Source organism: Rhamphochromis sp. 'chilingali' (assembly GCF_963969265.1).
Source record: "Rhamphochromis sp. 'chilingali' genome assembly, chromosome: 15".
NCBI classification, from domain to species: domain Eukaryota; kingdom Metazoa; phylum Chordata; class Actinopteri; order Cichliformes; family Cichlidae; genus Rhamphochromis; species Rhamphochromis sp. 'chilingali'.
In genome coordinates this window covers 8,879,245-8,893,943 of record NC_137942.1, presented here as the reverse complement: position 1 = coordinate 8,893,943, position 14,699 = coordinate 8,879,245, and the positions used below count along the sequence as shown (strand labels likewise).

General features: G+C 41.1%; 1 protein-coding gene across 2 annotated transcripts; it reads right to left on the bottom strand.

The window, feature by feature from the left end:
* Window positions 1–1,145: 1,145 nt before the first annotated feature.
* ezh1 (enhancer of zeste 1 polycomb repressive complex 2 subunit) lies at window positions 1,146–13,185 on the bottom strand. 2 transcript variants are annotated; one of them, XM_080906207.1, is made up of 20 exons: window positions 12,730–13,185; window positions 11,663–11,838; window positions 11,267–11,392; window positions 10,466–10,588; window positions 9,914–10,031; window positions 9,189–9,419; window positions 8,514–8,616; window positions 8,060–8,223; window positions 7,783–7,874; window positions 7,517–7,670; window positions 6,330–6,514; window positions 4,859–4,950; window positions 4,703–4,731; window positions 4,467–4,592; window positions 3,195–3,373; window positions 3,012–3,107; window positions 2,836–2,917; window positions 2,665–2,745; window positions 2,481–2,565; window positions 1,146–2,395 (listed from the first exon to the last, which is right to left on the bottom strand). In XM_080906207.1, the coding sequence occupies exons 2-20, from the start codon at window positions 11,834–11,836 to the stop codon at window positions 2,335–2,337; spliced, it is 2,301 nt and encodes a 766-aa protein (XP_080762333.1). In that variant the 5' UTR covers window positions 11,837–11,838; window positions 12,730–13,185; the 3' UTR covers window positions 1,146–2,334. The 2 variants fall into 2 exon arrangements, with proteins under 2 accessions (XP_080762333.1, XP_080762334.1); XM_080906208.1 differs by having other exon boundaries at window positions 12,963–13,185.
* Window positions 13,186–14,699: the final 1,514 nt, after the last annotated feature.

The window sequence follows — 14,699 nt, the reverse complement described above, 5'->3', positions numbered from 1 at the left end:
TTTATTAACACGAATGAGAGTGAAAAGTGAGCAAACAGAGTGAAACTGATGGTTTGTGACGATCGAAGAATGATTTATGTTTTTGTTATTTGGACAATCGCCACATTAACAAACTTGGGTCAAATGTGCTTTGTTGCCTTTTAGCAAAGAGTCGACTTCTTTATCATATAAATGTATATATCTCACTGTATTCATTGGTAAATGGACTGTAAGTATTCAGCATTAGCAGTGTCACATTATTGCACCTCACTAATTAATTCATATGTGGTCCCTGGAGCGTTTGTTTGTGTGGTCTGATGTTTTAATGTTTGTGTATTTACATTTGATCCCACCAAGATACAACCTGATCTTAAAATAATGACAAACGTGCACTCATGCCAACTATTCAGCTCACTTATTGTAGTGCACCAACAGTAGTACAGTGAGACAGTGTTCAGTATGGCTCCTATCTGCACAGGCATCACATGACCTTATCCTGAAGGGACCATCCTGCAGCCTCATAATGGAGGAAAAGAAATGGGTAGGTTAAACGTCCAGTAGAGGGAGTCAGCCAGCTGGATGTTATCTAAGACAGGGTATGTGCTGACGATTTAAAATGTCAAACTTTCCGAGCATTGTTTAATGAGTTGAAGCTCAGATTAATGCCAGAATTTACAGGATTAAAAAAAGCAGATTTAAAGGGGCTTAAATTAGGCTCATAAAGGAATTGTGATTTGTGTGTATTGTGTTCTGTTAGCACTTAGAGATTTTAGTGTCTATAAAGGCCTTAAAAATCTGCAGACACCCTGTGAACAGTGATATCATGTCTGAAATCATGTGAAGAGTAGGCAGGTTAGATTTCTCTGCAACATCAAACTAAATCCTTCTGGAACAAATTCTAGAAATTAAGATTACAGTTATGTTTTGATCACCTTGAAGTGTAGATTATTTTTCTGTTCTCTCTGCTCGAGGTTGTTTTGTAATAGTTTCACTGTAAATGACCATAACTGTGTAAATCAAAGCAAAGCCAAACTGTCATCTCAATAAATGAAGCTTGAAGGAAATCAATGTGTTGTTCGAGCTTTCAATGTAGGGAGCATTTAGCACAGATAAGGACTAGGGTGGCATCTTTAATGTATAAAGTTAAACTTTTATTTTTATAGGCATACACTGTACACAGCATTAAACTCCATTTTGTTCATCTCTATTGAGAAAGATCTCATTTCAAAGTGGGCTTTTAATGTTTTATAAATGAAGAACAGACCAAACGGCAAGTGTGGACATAAAAAAATAAAGAAAAACAAATGAAAAAGGATCATTTACATTCACATGTGGGGGGCCTTAATATTTGGTCAAACACTAACAAATTTGCTTTTTCAATGGTCATAACCTTCATTGGTTACCTTTAACACAGCTTTGTTACGCAACACAGCCATGTTGTTTCAGCACTTTTCTTCCTGGAATCATTTGGCACTTATTTATTTGCAAAGGAAACATCTACTCTGTGACTTACTTTCCTGGCAAAATGCGAGAGTATCGGGCTGTTGTAAACACAAAGATAAATGCTTGACGTATGCATGCCAGTCTGAGTACCAATAATAGGATAATGTTTAAAATGAAAAGCAGAATGAGATCTCTTCACCATCATCTACAGGTTACATTCAGTCAGTCGGTTTCTCGTCTGGTTGCCTATTTTTGCAGAACAGTGATATAAATGCACAATAACTTATTTTACCATAAAGATGGATGAAGTTGCTAGCTGCATGACTGCATGACTGCACGTTAACAACAGTATCTGTCCAAAGCTAATGTTGCATCTAACATGTTTAATGGATGGTTTGTCACATGCATTTCATTTACCATCATTACATACACTGTAAAAAATTGCATTACATACTGAATTCTCAAAGAAAAGCCAGTCAATAAGTACAATAACAAAACTGCTGAGAGTTACACACTGTGCTATGGGTTATTTCGGCTTTGTTTGCTTTGACGAGATGGAATAAAAAATTTGAGATGCTCTCAGTACAGTAAGTGATAGGGATTAATAGTATTTCCACTTTAAATAGTTTAAGCTTGGTTGATACAGTTTTACAGGTAGGCGGATGGGTCTGAGCAGATGAGGAGGAGAGCTAATGGCTGTCACTGAAGGAGGTGGTACAGTGTTTGTGGCGCATGAGCACCTGCAAACAGCGGGGAGGGGCTTTCTATTTTTGGAAGTGCAGCAGGGAGGGCAGAGACGGTGACTGCTGATAGAAATTTGTCAGCTAAATGTGATGCTGCAGACGGGGAAAGAAGCATTAGTAGGTGGCTGAGGAGTTAAGGACCAGTTCTGAAGGTAGGCAGCCGATGAAGCTAAGACAAGTCTACCTCCCTCTCTATTCCCACATATTTGAGGGCATCGGCTTGGCTGTATCTGTGGGAGGAAACAGTATGAAGAGTGTGAGTTTGTATACATTATCTCTTGAAGCTGGAGATTACAAAGGGGCCTTCAACTCTACCTGTAATCAAAGAAGAGCTCCTCTCCTTGAAGGATAGCTCGTTTGGCAAATATTCCAATGCGGTGGTCTCCATTTACCATCACCACTGCAAGGGCAGGGAATATAACATCAGACAAAATAACTCTTATAAAGCTGCTGAATTCATATAGTAAAGCAAAGTGACCCCCACCCCCCCTTCACTGACCTTTAGCATAGCAGTTGGGATTAACTGAATGATTTGCAAAGCGGATTTTGTTCCCCTTTCGTGTGGCATCCACAACAAAGTCTAAAGAGAGAAACAGAGTATGTTATGGGTTTTTTAATACACTGCAGTGGTACGCCTGGCTTAGAATTTTACGCTGTGGGGAATACGTGCCGTTGTTCAAGTTGAAAAGGAAGCTAGACATGTATTTGTCGTAAATCCTTCCACGTCGGTCTGCTTCATCCTGAGAGATCAGCTGCTTATGCACACATATAGGAAAAATAACACTGTAAGCACGCAGCATGGATGATGTATTTGAAAATAAAATCGACTAAACTGCACAGACTTGCCTCTCCGCAGTATTCAGAGATGAATTCATTCTTCTGAACAGGCTCTTTGATGAACGTGCCCCACCCAGCAACATCAGAGGGAGCCAAAAGCAGGTGCTAAAAACACCATATGATATTTGAGTTATTTAATACCACTAAATTTCACTCTTTAAAAATTTTAAACAGCCACATCTTCCAGTGTACCTTTTTCAGGCCTCTCTGGATGCTACAGTTCTTGCAGGAGACTACTTTACTGTCCCAGTGGTCTGCGGCACCGCACGTCATGCAAAGATCTGGGTCACATTCTCTTACAGCCAGGTAGCAGGGACATTGTTTAGTGTTGCACTGAGTCTTACACCTGCAGCCTGGGAAGCGGTTTTGGCCTAGACAACATTTAGACACAGAGCTGCTTTGAAAGGGGAATTGCTGACATGTTTTATAAAGAAGTTAGCAGTAAACCAGAAATATACTACATTATGTGAAGAAATATCATTATGATTAAAAAACTCAATAAAAAAAAACAACCCTGAATTTCGAAATACAGTTGCAGAAGAGGAGCTCAGAGGTTGAGTAATGCTGAGAGGTTCATTAATCAGAGACCTCTGCTGGCAGACATGCTGAAATACAATTTTGAGGCGTGTAACATAACACCCTCAGGGCAGATGAATGGAAGGCTCAAGCAAGAATAACGGAAATGTCTTTCCAATAGCCTATGCTTGGAAAAAACCTGTCCATACTAAGGCTGCTCAAGGCAGCCTATCGCTTCCCATTCCCACCACGAGTGGATTTTATACTTCTGTATCATCAAGCGCCGTTTAGCTCGAGCTATTTGACTCATACTGACGCAGGAGACGATGTTATATATCAAGCACAGAGCCTGTCACATCCCTTTGATTTCACTCCAAGTTTTTAATGCACGCACATGTGGAACTAGGGCCTGCTTCCTGTTTGGCCCCGGCTCTTTGCCGCTACGGGAAAAGGCGAGGTAATCAGGAGATGGGAGGAGAAAAGGTGACTAAACCAGCACAGATGAACAAATCAAGCAGAAAAAACTCCTCTTCCGAGACCACAGAAAAAAATGTTTGCTTAATCTTATCCTCTCTCTTTATTATCAACTCTCCAGAGGGCATCATACAGAAAAAGCATTTCTCCACCATGTGGCCATTTAAGAAAACACAGTTCTGGGGCATTGCTGCTGCAGCAAATAGCTCATTGTGAATGCAGCTCTCTGTGAAGCAGACACCCACCTATCCCTGCCAGAGGACAATTTCTCCTCTGACCGCTGCCAGACTACTGCAAAATCGTTTTACATTCTGCTGCCCTGCTCTACTGTGGCCTGGCAAACGGCTTCTCAGTGGAAAATGTGATTATAACAAACAATCTTCTTTGAGCATCGCATGGTCAAGCAGGCTATTGTGTTTTTGGTAGAATTAAGCCACAAATTGTGATGAAATGAATAAAAAAGTTAACACTTACACTCATGCTCACATCGGCAGAACTTCTCACAAAAATTTTGGGTCATTACACACGGGCAGGAGCTGTCACATGGGTGGTCGGGGTGGTCACATGGCTGATAGTTGTACACTTGATTGGATGAGTTATCTGGAACAACAGAGGACAAAGCCCTCAGACTGGAACAGTAAGCTGTGTTGTATGTCAGAAGGCATAATGAAGGCATAATGAAGTAAAAACCATGTCTTTTTTATACATACCTTTCTTAAGTTGAATCTTTGCCCACAACCTGTAATATGCATTAAATATATTAGAGAGCTTTATTCCTCTTTGCTAAAAGCTCACATTTCTTTCACACCTATTCCGGAAGACGAAACAATAAGTCAGAGAAAAGATAATAACAGTTGAGTTCTTGCCTATGCTTCCTTTTCTTCTTTTGAGGGGAGATGCCTCCATCTTCCAAAGGAACACGATGGATCAGAACCTCTTTCACTGCAAACTCATAGACCTTTGGGAAATGACAATGACGTGGACGACATATCATCTTGCAAGTTCAGCGTGCAAGCAAACAACTATGAAGACATTCTGCAATTATTTTGTGCAAAGTAACAAAGGCACCCAAGTTTCAAAACAAGCTGCTTATCTAAAACCCGACTGCAGAGACCAGACATTCACATGCATCTGTGTGAAAACATGCTCAACCACTTCTGGTTGCTAAAACCCAGTTTTGGCCTCTTTCCTGGGATGTACACATACATAATGCAGCTGGTTTCAGCATTTCCCCTCAGAGAAGCAGTGGGTGGGTGGGGCAGTCAGAATATTAGCAGCCCAGTACAGATTTGTTTGGCCATGGAACAAGAGGGGATACAAGGGTTGGATATCAAGGGTGACGCTTTTTAAATAAATGCACAACTATAAAAACTTTTGAAATCTAATTTTTTAAAATAGCAAAATGTTCCCAACAGAGCACTCTCATGCACAGCCCAAGGGAAGCTGGGAATGTCTGAACAACTGCATCATGAGGGAAAATGAGAGACGTCACATCTGGTTGGCATTCCTCTTTATGGTGCCATATGCAATTCTCTCTGTAGTAAGTCCAATTATCCACACCATAAAACCACAAGCACCGGATGCACGTTATTATACTTGGACTGACGCAACAGAAATCAGCAGCGCAAGTATGGTTTGTACTTTATTTCAAAAACAACTATGAATCAGTTTTAGAGAGTTTTAGTTGAGTTCATAGACTACAAAAAACACACTTCATAGTTAGTATAGTTAGTAAACAACAGATGTGAGAGGTAATCAGGCACAACTGAGGCACAACTGAGATTCTCTTTTTCTTTTTTGTTTTGTAGTCTACAAAGAGGTGAAGAACTGTTTTACTTATACTTCCTTGCATTTTCTTATGAAAGCATCTGTACTGTCATTATAAAGCAAGCTACATTTTAATGTCTGTTTACTGGTGCATTGGTTCATATGACTGAAACTGTTTAACAAAGCTATTTGTGAGTTATGATGGGGCTGTGCAAAATGTATAAAATGATGTCAGTTGAGTCAAGCTGCTCTAAAGGCAAGTTTGAAAAGGAAATCAAAGGCATAGAGTTAGCAAGAAATCTCTGTGCACTGCTCCTCACTTCTGCTTGAGGCTTCATGTCTCCAGGCTACATTTGCTGCTACAGGTAAAACATGTTATAAACTCTCAACTACATAGTTTGAAATCTAATTACCGGTACACTGCGGTTAATGTAGCTATCCTATCTGGACACAGAACGAAGATAAAGCTGAAATAAAGTGCAATTATTAGTGGTGACTAATATTTAGTAGTTTTAACACTAACTTTCAAACCAAAACAAGTGAACACCTGTATGTGCCTGTATGTTTTACCTCCTTGCAGTTCTTTGTACCGATGAGGCGAGCAATAGAGCAGAAGTTGTTGAAGTATGTGCCGTGTAGCACCCGGAAAAGTGACTCCTCTGCTCCACTCCACTGGACGACACAGCACGCCTGCTGCTCCCCGTCATCATCTCCTGGACGCAGCTTGGTGGGAGTCTGGCACCGTGAATTCCCCTCTTTTTTACACACAGACATACACAAACATATTTTGGGGATTTAGCTGGAAAGCATTTTGTCACATTTTTTTTTTACTCAACACGTATCTGAACAAGCAAGCACTTTTTAAATTACTTGGTCTTGGCAAAGTTTGTGACAGCTTTTATCCGCAATCATGCAATAAAAGGTGCTCTAACCTTGCACAAACATAAAAGCTGCTGTTTCTAGAAGCCGTCTTTGTATATAAATGGACACAAAAGGGACTGTGAGTTTTGATTGGGGTTTTGGATATCCAACAATGATGCTTGTGCCTCCACAATTCAAGACAGCGCATGTTGCCAGGCAACAGACTGCATGGAGCATTACTGTGGCCACATGCTCCAGCGCTGAGTGTCTTTATTAATCTGCTCAACAATCTGCTTTTTCCACATTATCCCAACACATGTGGGACACTCTGCTGAGTCACTGCCTGAGTACCAGGAGTTTCCAAAACTAACACAGGCTTCTGGTAAGGAACTGATAGAAATCAGTAACAACCTGAGAATGAATAAGAGAAAGAAAAACAGCCAGGGGTGTGTGCGCTTATTTCCTTCCTCTTGCTCTCTGCATGAAGAAATCAGTAGAAATGTGAAAGAATATAGTGCAGTAAAAGTAGTGAGGTGGAGAGGGAACAATGTGTTTATGTTGAGGCTGAAGCATGCAAAACTAATGGCTAGTTTATTTTTCTTGGCAAGAAAGAGCTGATACTAGGAGGAGATTGAAGAGGGAAGGAAAGGAGAGAGGATGTGGCTTGAAAGCTGTCATCTCTAGCCAAATTTCACTTTCCTTAAGAGGGTTAGACAGGGTGGACAGCCTTCTGGGGGGTGGATCTCAGAAACGAATTAAAATATATACACTATCTATACTGCATGAACTCATAATGAAGAAAGCCTTTTGCTACCAGAAAGAAGAACACATGAACTGATTTTTTTAAATTCATTCATTCATTCAAGAGTAAGTGACATTTTGAGAAGGTGCCCCACCTGAGGAGGAGGTGGTTTCATGGTCACTGTTGGGTTCTTCAGCAGAGCCAGATGGTCCAGGGCAGCTGGAACTGGTTGGACGGGGCTGCCTCCGTCGCCTCCGAGACTTCTGTGACCGCAACATATTCTGATCCACAAACTCTTTAGCCCCTTTCTTCACAAGAGAAAAGACGTAGAACATTTAAAATATGATCAGGAGGAAAACATAGGGAGTTCTAATGTGTAGAGAATGCATGAATGCATCAGTTAAACAACTGTGGGCATACCTGTAACAGAAAGCAGTCTACACCGCATGGCTCAGTCTCCATGCGCATCTCCTTATTCTTCCTCTTGTAAACATTGGGTGTAGCATGAAAAGCTTCATCAACAGAAAGAAAAATTTTTGACCCCTGTTTTTCATTATGTGGTTATTAGTAGCAGCTTCATGGAAAAAAAACAAAAGACTCAGAAATAATAAATATATTACCCTCAAAACTCAGAAGGAACACTATTATCTTAATATATACATTTCAAACTTTGAAAGAATATATAAGAAGCTATTACGGTGGAGGAAACAGTCGTATTTGAAGCAGCGTCTGCAGAAGAGTGTGTGGAAGGAGTGTAACGACTGCTCTCTCTGCACAGACTTTGCAAAAGGTCCGTCTAGGTTGGGGGTGCAGAGAGGGGGTAGCTTCACTGGACTTGGCGGCTCCAAGAGGTCCTTGTACCTGTGGAGGACATATGAAAAATTTCAGCGGGATGTGTCACTTCTTTGTGGTTCACTATTGACGCTCATTTAACTTAGTGAAACAGTGCTGGACAAAGATGAAGATTTTTTTCTTTCTGAGCACAGCTCTTTCAGATGCTGATGTAACTACCCCTTTGAGTTGGAGAGCCTGACAGGGAGCGACTATTATTACTTTCCTCTCTGACAGCTTTCGTCTCCATGGTGAACACTAAGCAACAGACTGCCCGGCATTGTGCGTACAGATCCCCGGATAGACTACACTTTTCTTACTTTTCCTTCAGCTCCTCTGTGGTGCCTTTGTAGGGGAACATTGAGGCGATCGCTGTAAATATCTTATCATTGGGGATCTTCTTGCTGCTGGACATGTCCTTCACTGTGGGAGACATGTGATGTGAATCACCCAGGTTTGTCCAGACATCAGGTTTTGATACACACTCACAAACAAAGGTTATGCAATATGTTCTGTTGCAATGGTAAAGTTCCTTCAATTCTCAAGGTCACTTGGTAAAAAAAAAAACATGATAAAAGAGAAAAAAATGATGTAATAAGAACACTGTACATCTCTTTTACCATTATCTTTGATTCACGTTCCCATCTTCTACACATGTATTTGTGAATCAGTCTCTAAATGACAGTGTGCCCAGGTGTGCTTCAAATGAACTGTCACTAAGTGTGTATATAGCCTAGTTTTCCATAAAGCTCGGTGCATGAGGTCATTCAGTTCTGTAATTAGAGCTGGGCCATATCAGTGTAAAGGACAAATGGGTTCACTCACACACAGTAGGGACACAGAGGCAGCTTTAAGGCAAATAACGTCAGCTCAAGAGCTGCTGTGGCAGGGCGACCTTGTGGCAGGTGTGCAGTGCAATGACACGAACAGCATGAGCCTGTACTTTTCTTGTTCTCATCATCTGAAAACACAAATGCGCCAAGCTGAAGACTCACCCTCAGTAGTGCTTCTCCTCTTCCTCCTGACAAATGCCAAAGATCCAGCTTTGTTCTCTTCCGAGCCCTCCACTGAGCTCCTCCTCATCACCCTCTCTTCTTCTTTCTTCCCTGCCATGTCCCCAACAGTTCCTGCTGAGGCCTCCTCTTCTTCGTCCTCCTCGTGGTCAGAATACTGGCTCAGGGCGTCCACTAACTCTTTAAATATCTCATCACTGATGAACCCTCCCTCTGGAACACAATCGAGATGTCATACCGACAGTTATCACCAATTAAATGTGTGATTCTTGACTTTTTTATTAAGAAGGCAAAAAGTCTATTTGGTTTTAAAAAGTGCAGGATCATTGAAAATCAAAATTCAGTTGTTCTATGCTATCCCTTTTATCCTATCCACTGAACTGTTTGATTAGTGAAGTACGAAAAGGATGCAAATCTTAAAATCGCCAAATTTCAACTTAACACCTACTGGAGATTTTTGGACCAACATATCAGACAGTACTCCCCACCCCAATCAAAAACAATCAGAGGAAAGAATTGAAGAATTTGAAGAATTACATCCAATTCCACCAGCAGAGTTTCAAAGATTTTCAAAGAAAATCACTGACAATATACACTGAAGCTGTTCTGTTGGTACGAGGTGACCCATTACCTTACTAAGACACTTGATGCTGCATTTCCTTTAATATGTCTCTTGTTTGCAGGGACATATAATATTCAACACAAACCTCTGTCACCATGAACACCGTCATAGTTGTCAATCAGTTCTTCCAGGAAAGCCTCGTCTTGCTCCAGCACTTCATCGCCCATGTAAGGGATGTTGTGGAGGAACGTTTCATCCTCCACCTAGAACATACAAACTTTGGTTAAAACAAGTCTCTAACTGCAGATGCTTCAGAGGGACCAAAACTGTAAAAGCAATAGACAATCACACTTGTTAGCAGAAATTTATTCACGGCCTGACTGAAAAAAATAAATGAAAAGTTCTGTTGTAAGAGTGTTCTGTGAGCATACCCCCGTTTTTTGGATATGTTTTTCAAAATGTAACTTCTGTGGAACAAACTCCTATGTTATAGCTCGATAACATATGTTCCTGAGTTTATTCAGCTGCCCTAAAAGTTCCATGAAAAGAGAATTTAATAAGAAAAGAGCAGAACATTATCAGTTTCCATTTAACTCATAACTAGAATCAGATGAATTAGTAACACATTATATTCAGGGTGCTCTAAGGGTGATATGACACTGTAACTGTATCAATGACAATTGTGTTTTATTTATACCATAAAGTTGTGCTGCAGAGGGGACCAGGAGTACATAAAGGGGATTCCAGCTACTGTTGACAGTGGTCTCATGGCAATGGCTTGAGTTTTGAATCCTGGGAAGCCAAACTCCACTGTACACACCTGTAAGATAACCAGAGGTGGCTTGAGAATCACCAGATCCCAGAACAATATGCTGCAGCACTCGGCCGTTTTATAACTACACACTTGCTGCTTAACTCTGAGCAGGGGGAATAAAACCAGTTAACACAATACAGCCGACCGTGACAGCATGCGGGAGGAGAAAGATGTGGTTACACCATCAGGCTGTATGTATTATAAGCTCCCACAAGGCCGCAGACTGTTAGACTGTCATGCGATCCACTTCTACCACACGTCTCTTTCCCATCCAGTTGGGAATCGGTATAGAAGATTGGGAGGCATGAGGAGATCTCAACATGATGTTCAAGAAGGGATTTCCTCACAACACGTTCACATTATAAAAATATATTGAACTTCTAGCTTAGCCAGAGCATCTTGGACAGGAATAAGAAGATGTACCGCAAGGTTCAGATAATAGTACAAATCATGTGTCCAGCCATTGTCTTAATAGTCTCCATCGCTCTCTTTTTTGCATATTTTGGGGGGCTTTTAGCCTTTATTGTGATAGGACAGTGGAGAAAAGACAAGAAAGGTGACAGAAGGGAATGAGTGGTTTCAAACCCTGGACACTGCATTACAGCATAAGGGATGCCTGCTTTACTAAAGCTAGATCAGCGCCCCATAATTTCTCCATCTCTCTCTGACAGACCACCCACCCACCTTTTTCGTGGCCAGACCCCCATTAGCGGTTGACAGAGGGATGGACTGAATCCGGAGCTTGGACCATTCTGTGTTTAGGATATTTGTCTGTTGCTCAATCTTTTGCCTGTTAGACATGAAAAGGGTCTAGAAAAAAAAAAGAGAAAAAAGGACCAAGACATACACACTATTAACATAACATACGCATTGAGAACTGCATACAAAAGACACACCAGTGTCACACATGCAAATTAAGCTTTGCTCTTTATTTGTTAGAGACCATTGCACAAAACCCTGATTGCACAAGAGAAAAGATGTCTTGTGCCAAATTTAGCTACGACCTTATCTTCATTCACAGACCCTGAAAAAAACCCCTGAACATCTGAATTGAACTTGTGTGACGTCAATGTGACTCACTTTGACCTCTTCTGCTTTTTTAAGGCGTTTGACCTGGCGAAGGCGCATATACTCAGACTTGACCCTCCGTCTCCACTCCAGCATGCTGCGAGAAGGGATAAAGGAGGAAGACTGAGGTCTTGGAAGTGATGGGGCAACACCGGTGCCAGGGGCTGCTGCAGCACTTTCCTCCATGACTGTTTAAAAATAAAAGGAACGCATATGACAAACAGGCCCAACTTCAAAACATTCCACTTTCATATTCAGATAAGTTACGTTTGTAAACTTAGGCTTGTTTTCATGTTTTCTGCCACAGTAACTACTTTCACTAATTACATTAAATCTATTATAGGCAGTAGTTTTGATGTAATATGGCTGCAGTCCATTTCAGTTACCTTATTATAGTACTAATGGGCTTACTATCGCCCTCTGTTTCTCACAACCCCCATTTCCCCATTCGCCTCGCCGATGGTCTCTCTGAAAGAGTGCCCCCATCTGTTAGCAAAACAAAACAGACGTCTAATGCAAAAAAAAAAAAAAGCCTCCTCGAGTGCTTTACGGGCCTTTTTCTGGTAGACTGCTTCTGCTCTTTTTGCAAAACTTGGGGGAAATTGACTGAATTATGCGCATACAGCGCGACAGTGTGCGCATCTATGAATACAGCACATGAATTTAATAGCACGGGGCATCCACATTGCACAGGAGTGGGCGTGCCACTTCAGAAAAGCAGAATAGAAAAGTGCGTAGTACAGTTTTTCTGTGTTTCATAATCGCCACGCTGAACATCAACTTCCCCGTCTGAACTCAAACGGAATTAAAAATAAATACGAAGGTAAAACTGAGCTCGGGGAAACTGCTGCACTTGATTTTTGGGGGCTACGAGACGTGCACACGTTTCAGACACATGAAGCTATGAAGTCCGCGACGTCCTGTAAGTGCAGCCCCGTGCCAAGAGAGCTACACAGTACCCATTTAAATGTAGAACACTCTAAAGACGTGCGACCGAACAGCACAATGACGGCACGTTACACTAGCGCTCGGGTGTGCACGTCAAGATCTCCACATCCAGTGTCGCAGTTATTAAATACCTTTAAATCCACGTCTCGTGTCCTATTTGTTGCGACAACAGCCCGCAACGCGACCAAGTCCCTTTCTGTTTTCTCTCTCTCTCTCTCGTTTTTTTTTTTTTAGTAGAGAGATCCGGAGCAATTCAAGGCTGTGTTTGCTATGGCTCTGACGCAGTTATCATCTCCGCGCAGCGAGGGGATCTCCGAGAAATCTCTATCCATGGGCATGGTGCTGGAGGTTGTTGTTGTTGTACCTTACAAATAACTGCGCACTTGGCTTGGTTGATCCACTCGAGCAGGAGGGTGACGTCTATATTATGATCACAGCCTTTCCAAGCAGAGGAGGATTTATTACTATTCTGCGTCCTGGGAATAAAAAGTAGCGTGCAGCAGCCGCAGCACAGCCATTTACACGCATACACAGGAACTGATGCAACTGTCCGGAGTGCTAGATCGCCATCTAAATGCGTGAAGGCAGATCACTCTGTGGGTTTTGATAGTAGAGCAAGTGCAATCACATAATCTTAAATATAGCTCCACTCTATAGGAGCAAAAGAATAAAATGGCCTAAATACACATTATGAATACACGTAGTTTTATAGGAGTATCGGGTATTTAATTATATATATATATATAAAATTAAAAAAAAATAAACGCAAAATAAACTTCTCACAGAACCTGAAAACGGATGCATTAATTCAGCCTGCCCACAGAGCTGAATTAACTGTCTAGCCTACGAATTAAAAATAATAAATACTTGGACACTGGAACACAGTTTCCGGACATTCCAATGTACTGGGGTCAAATGGAAACCAATTCAGCTGCTGTTCAGCTCTTCTCCTCCAGGGAGAGCCCGACACACAAAGATAGAGGGTTGGATGAAGGGATTCACGCCACTGATGCTGTCACTTAACCCACGTAAAACCCACTATACAGCAAGCTGCTGCAAGCAAGCTGAAAACACAATCGAATGATGTTTTCGATGGACTTTGATTTGACGAGCAGCGATATGAGAAAGCATAATGACTTGAATTTACAGAGAAGTATATTAACCTCTGTATGAAGCAGATTGGTTTAAATCTTTGCATATGTGTAAGTAGCCAAACGTCACACCCCTTTCGAAGGGAAATGTTTAATTTAACACATCACACATAAACCGGACGTAGGGTTCACGTGGTAACAGTTGATCTCATGCGATTTTCTGGCTTGATTTGATTTAATGTACACAAGCTAACTCCTAACACTATAAGTAATTACGATAAATTACCAATAGTCACATTACTATGGAGGCAGTGATTCTGATTTGTGTATAAAATTAAAATCAGAGATAATCAGTTAATCTGCTACAATCACTTTAAATAGATCCAAATATTTACGTTCAATCAAATATAAAACAATTAGTGTGTGTACTTAATGCCAAATAAGAAGCTGAAAGTGCAGGCAATCGAGTAGTGGTTTGCTATAAATAAAAGTCCTTGAAAGTACTGCTTTGATAAATATGGTCGATGTTGTGTGTGCTCTCCACGGGAGGAATTTTAACACATCCCCTCAGGATATAACACAAAGAAAAAAGTAAAATACAAAGTATACAAATATATTTAAAAATATTTACCCTCAGGGTATTTTATTTATAGCTCCCATTTATTTCATTTTATAGTTTATTACTTGTAAGATATTACAAAAAAATCCCCAAAAGCAGACGCAGTAATTATTCACCTGCAAGACACAAGATGGTGCTGTTTAGCTGTTTTTTTATTGGAAGGACGCCACATGAACTCATATGTACACATCAAAGTAGGATTAAGAGAAATGAAACTTTATATCGCCTTAACAGACCCGTTGTGTTTCTGTCTGATTGCTGTTGTCGTTGATCCCCTCTGTTCCCTGGCTGTGCTGTTTGTGGCACGCATGCCTGCTTATGATTTATGCATTCAGTGAGCATAAAGTATCTCAGATACAGTTTGTTTGCCATATCCACAGTGATATTTGAA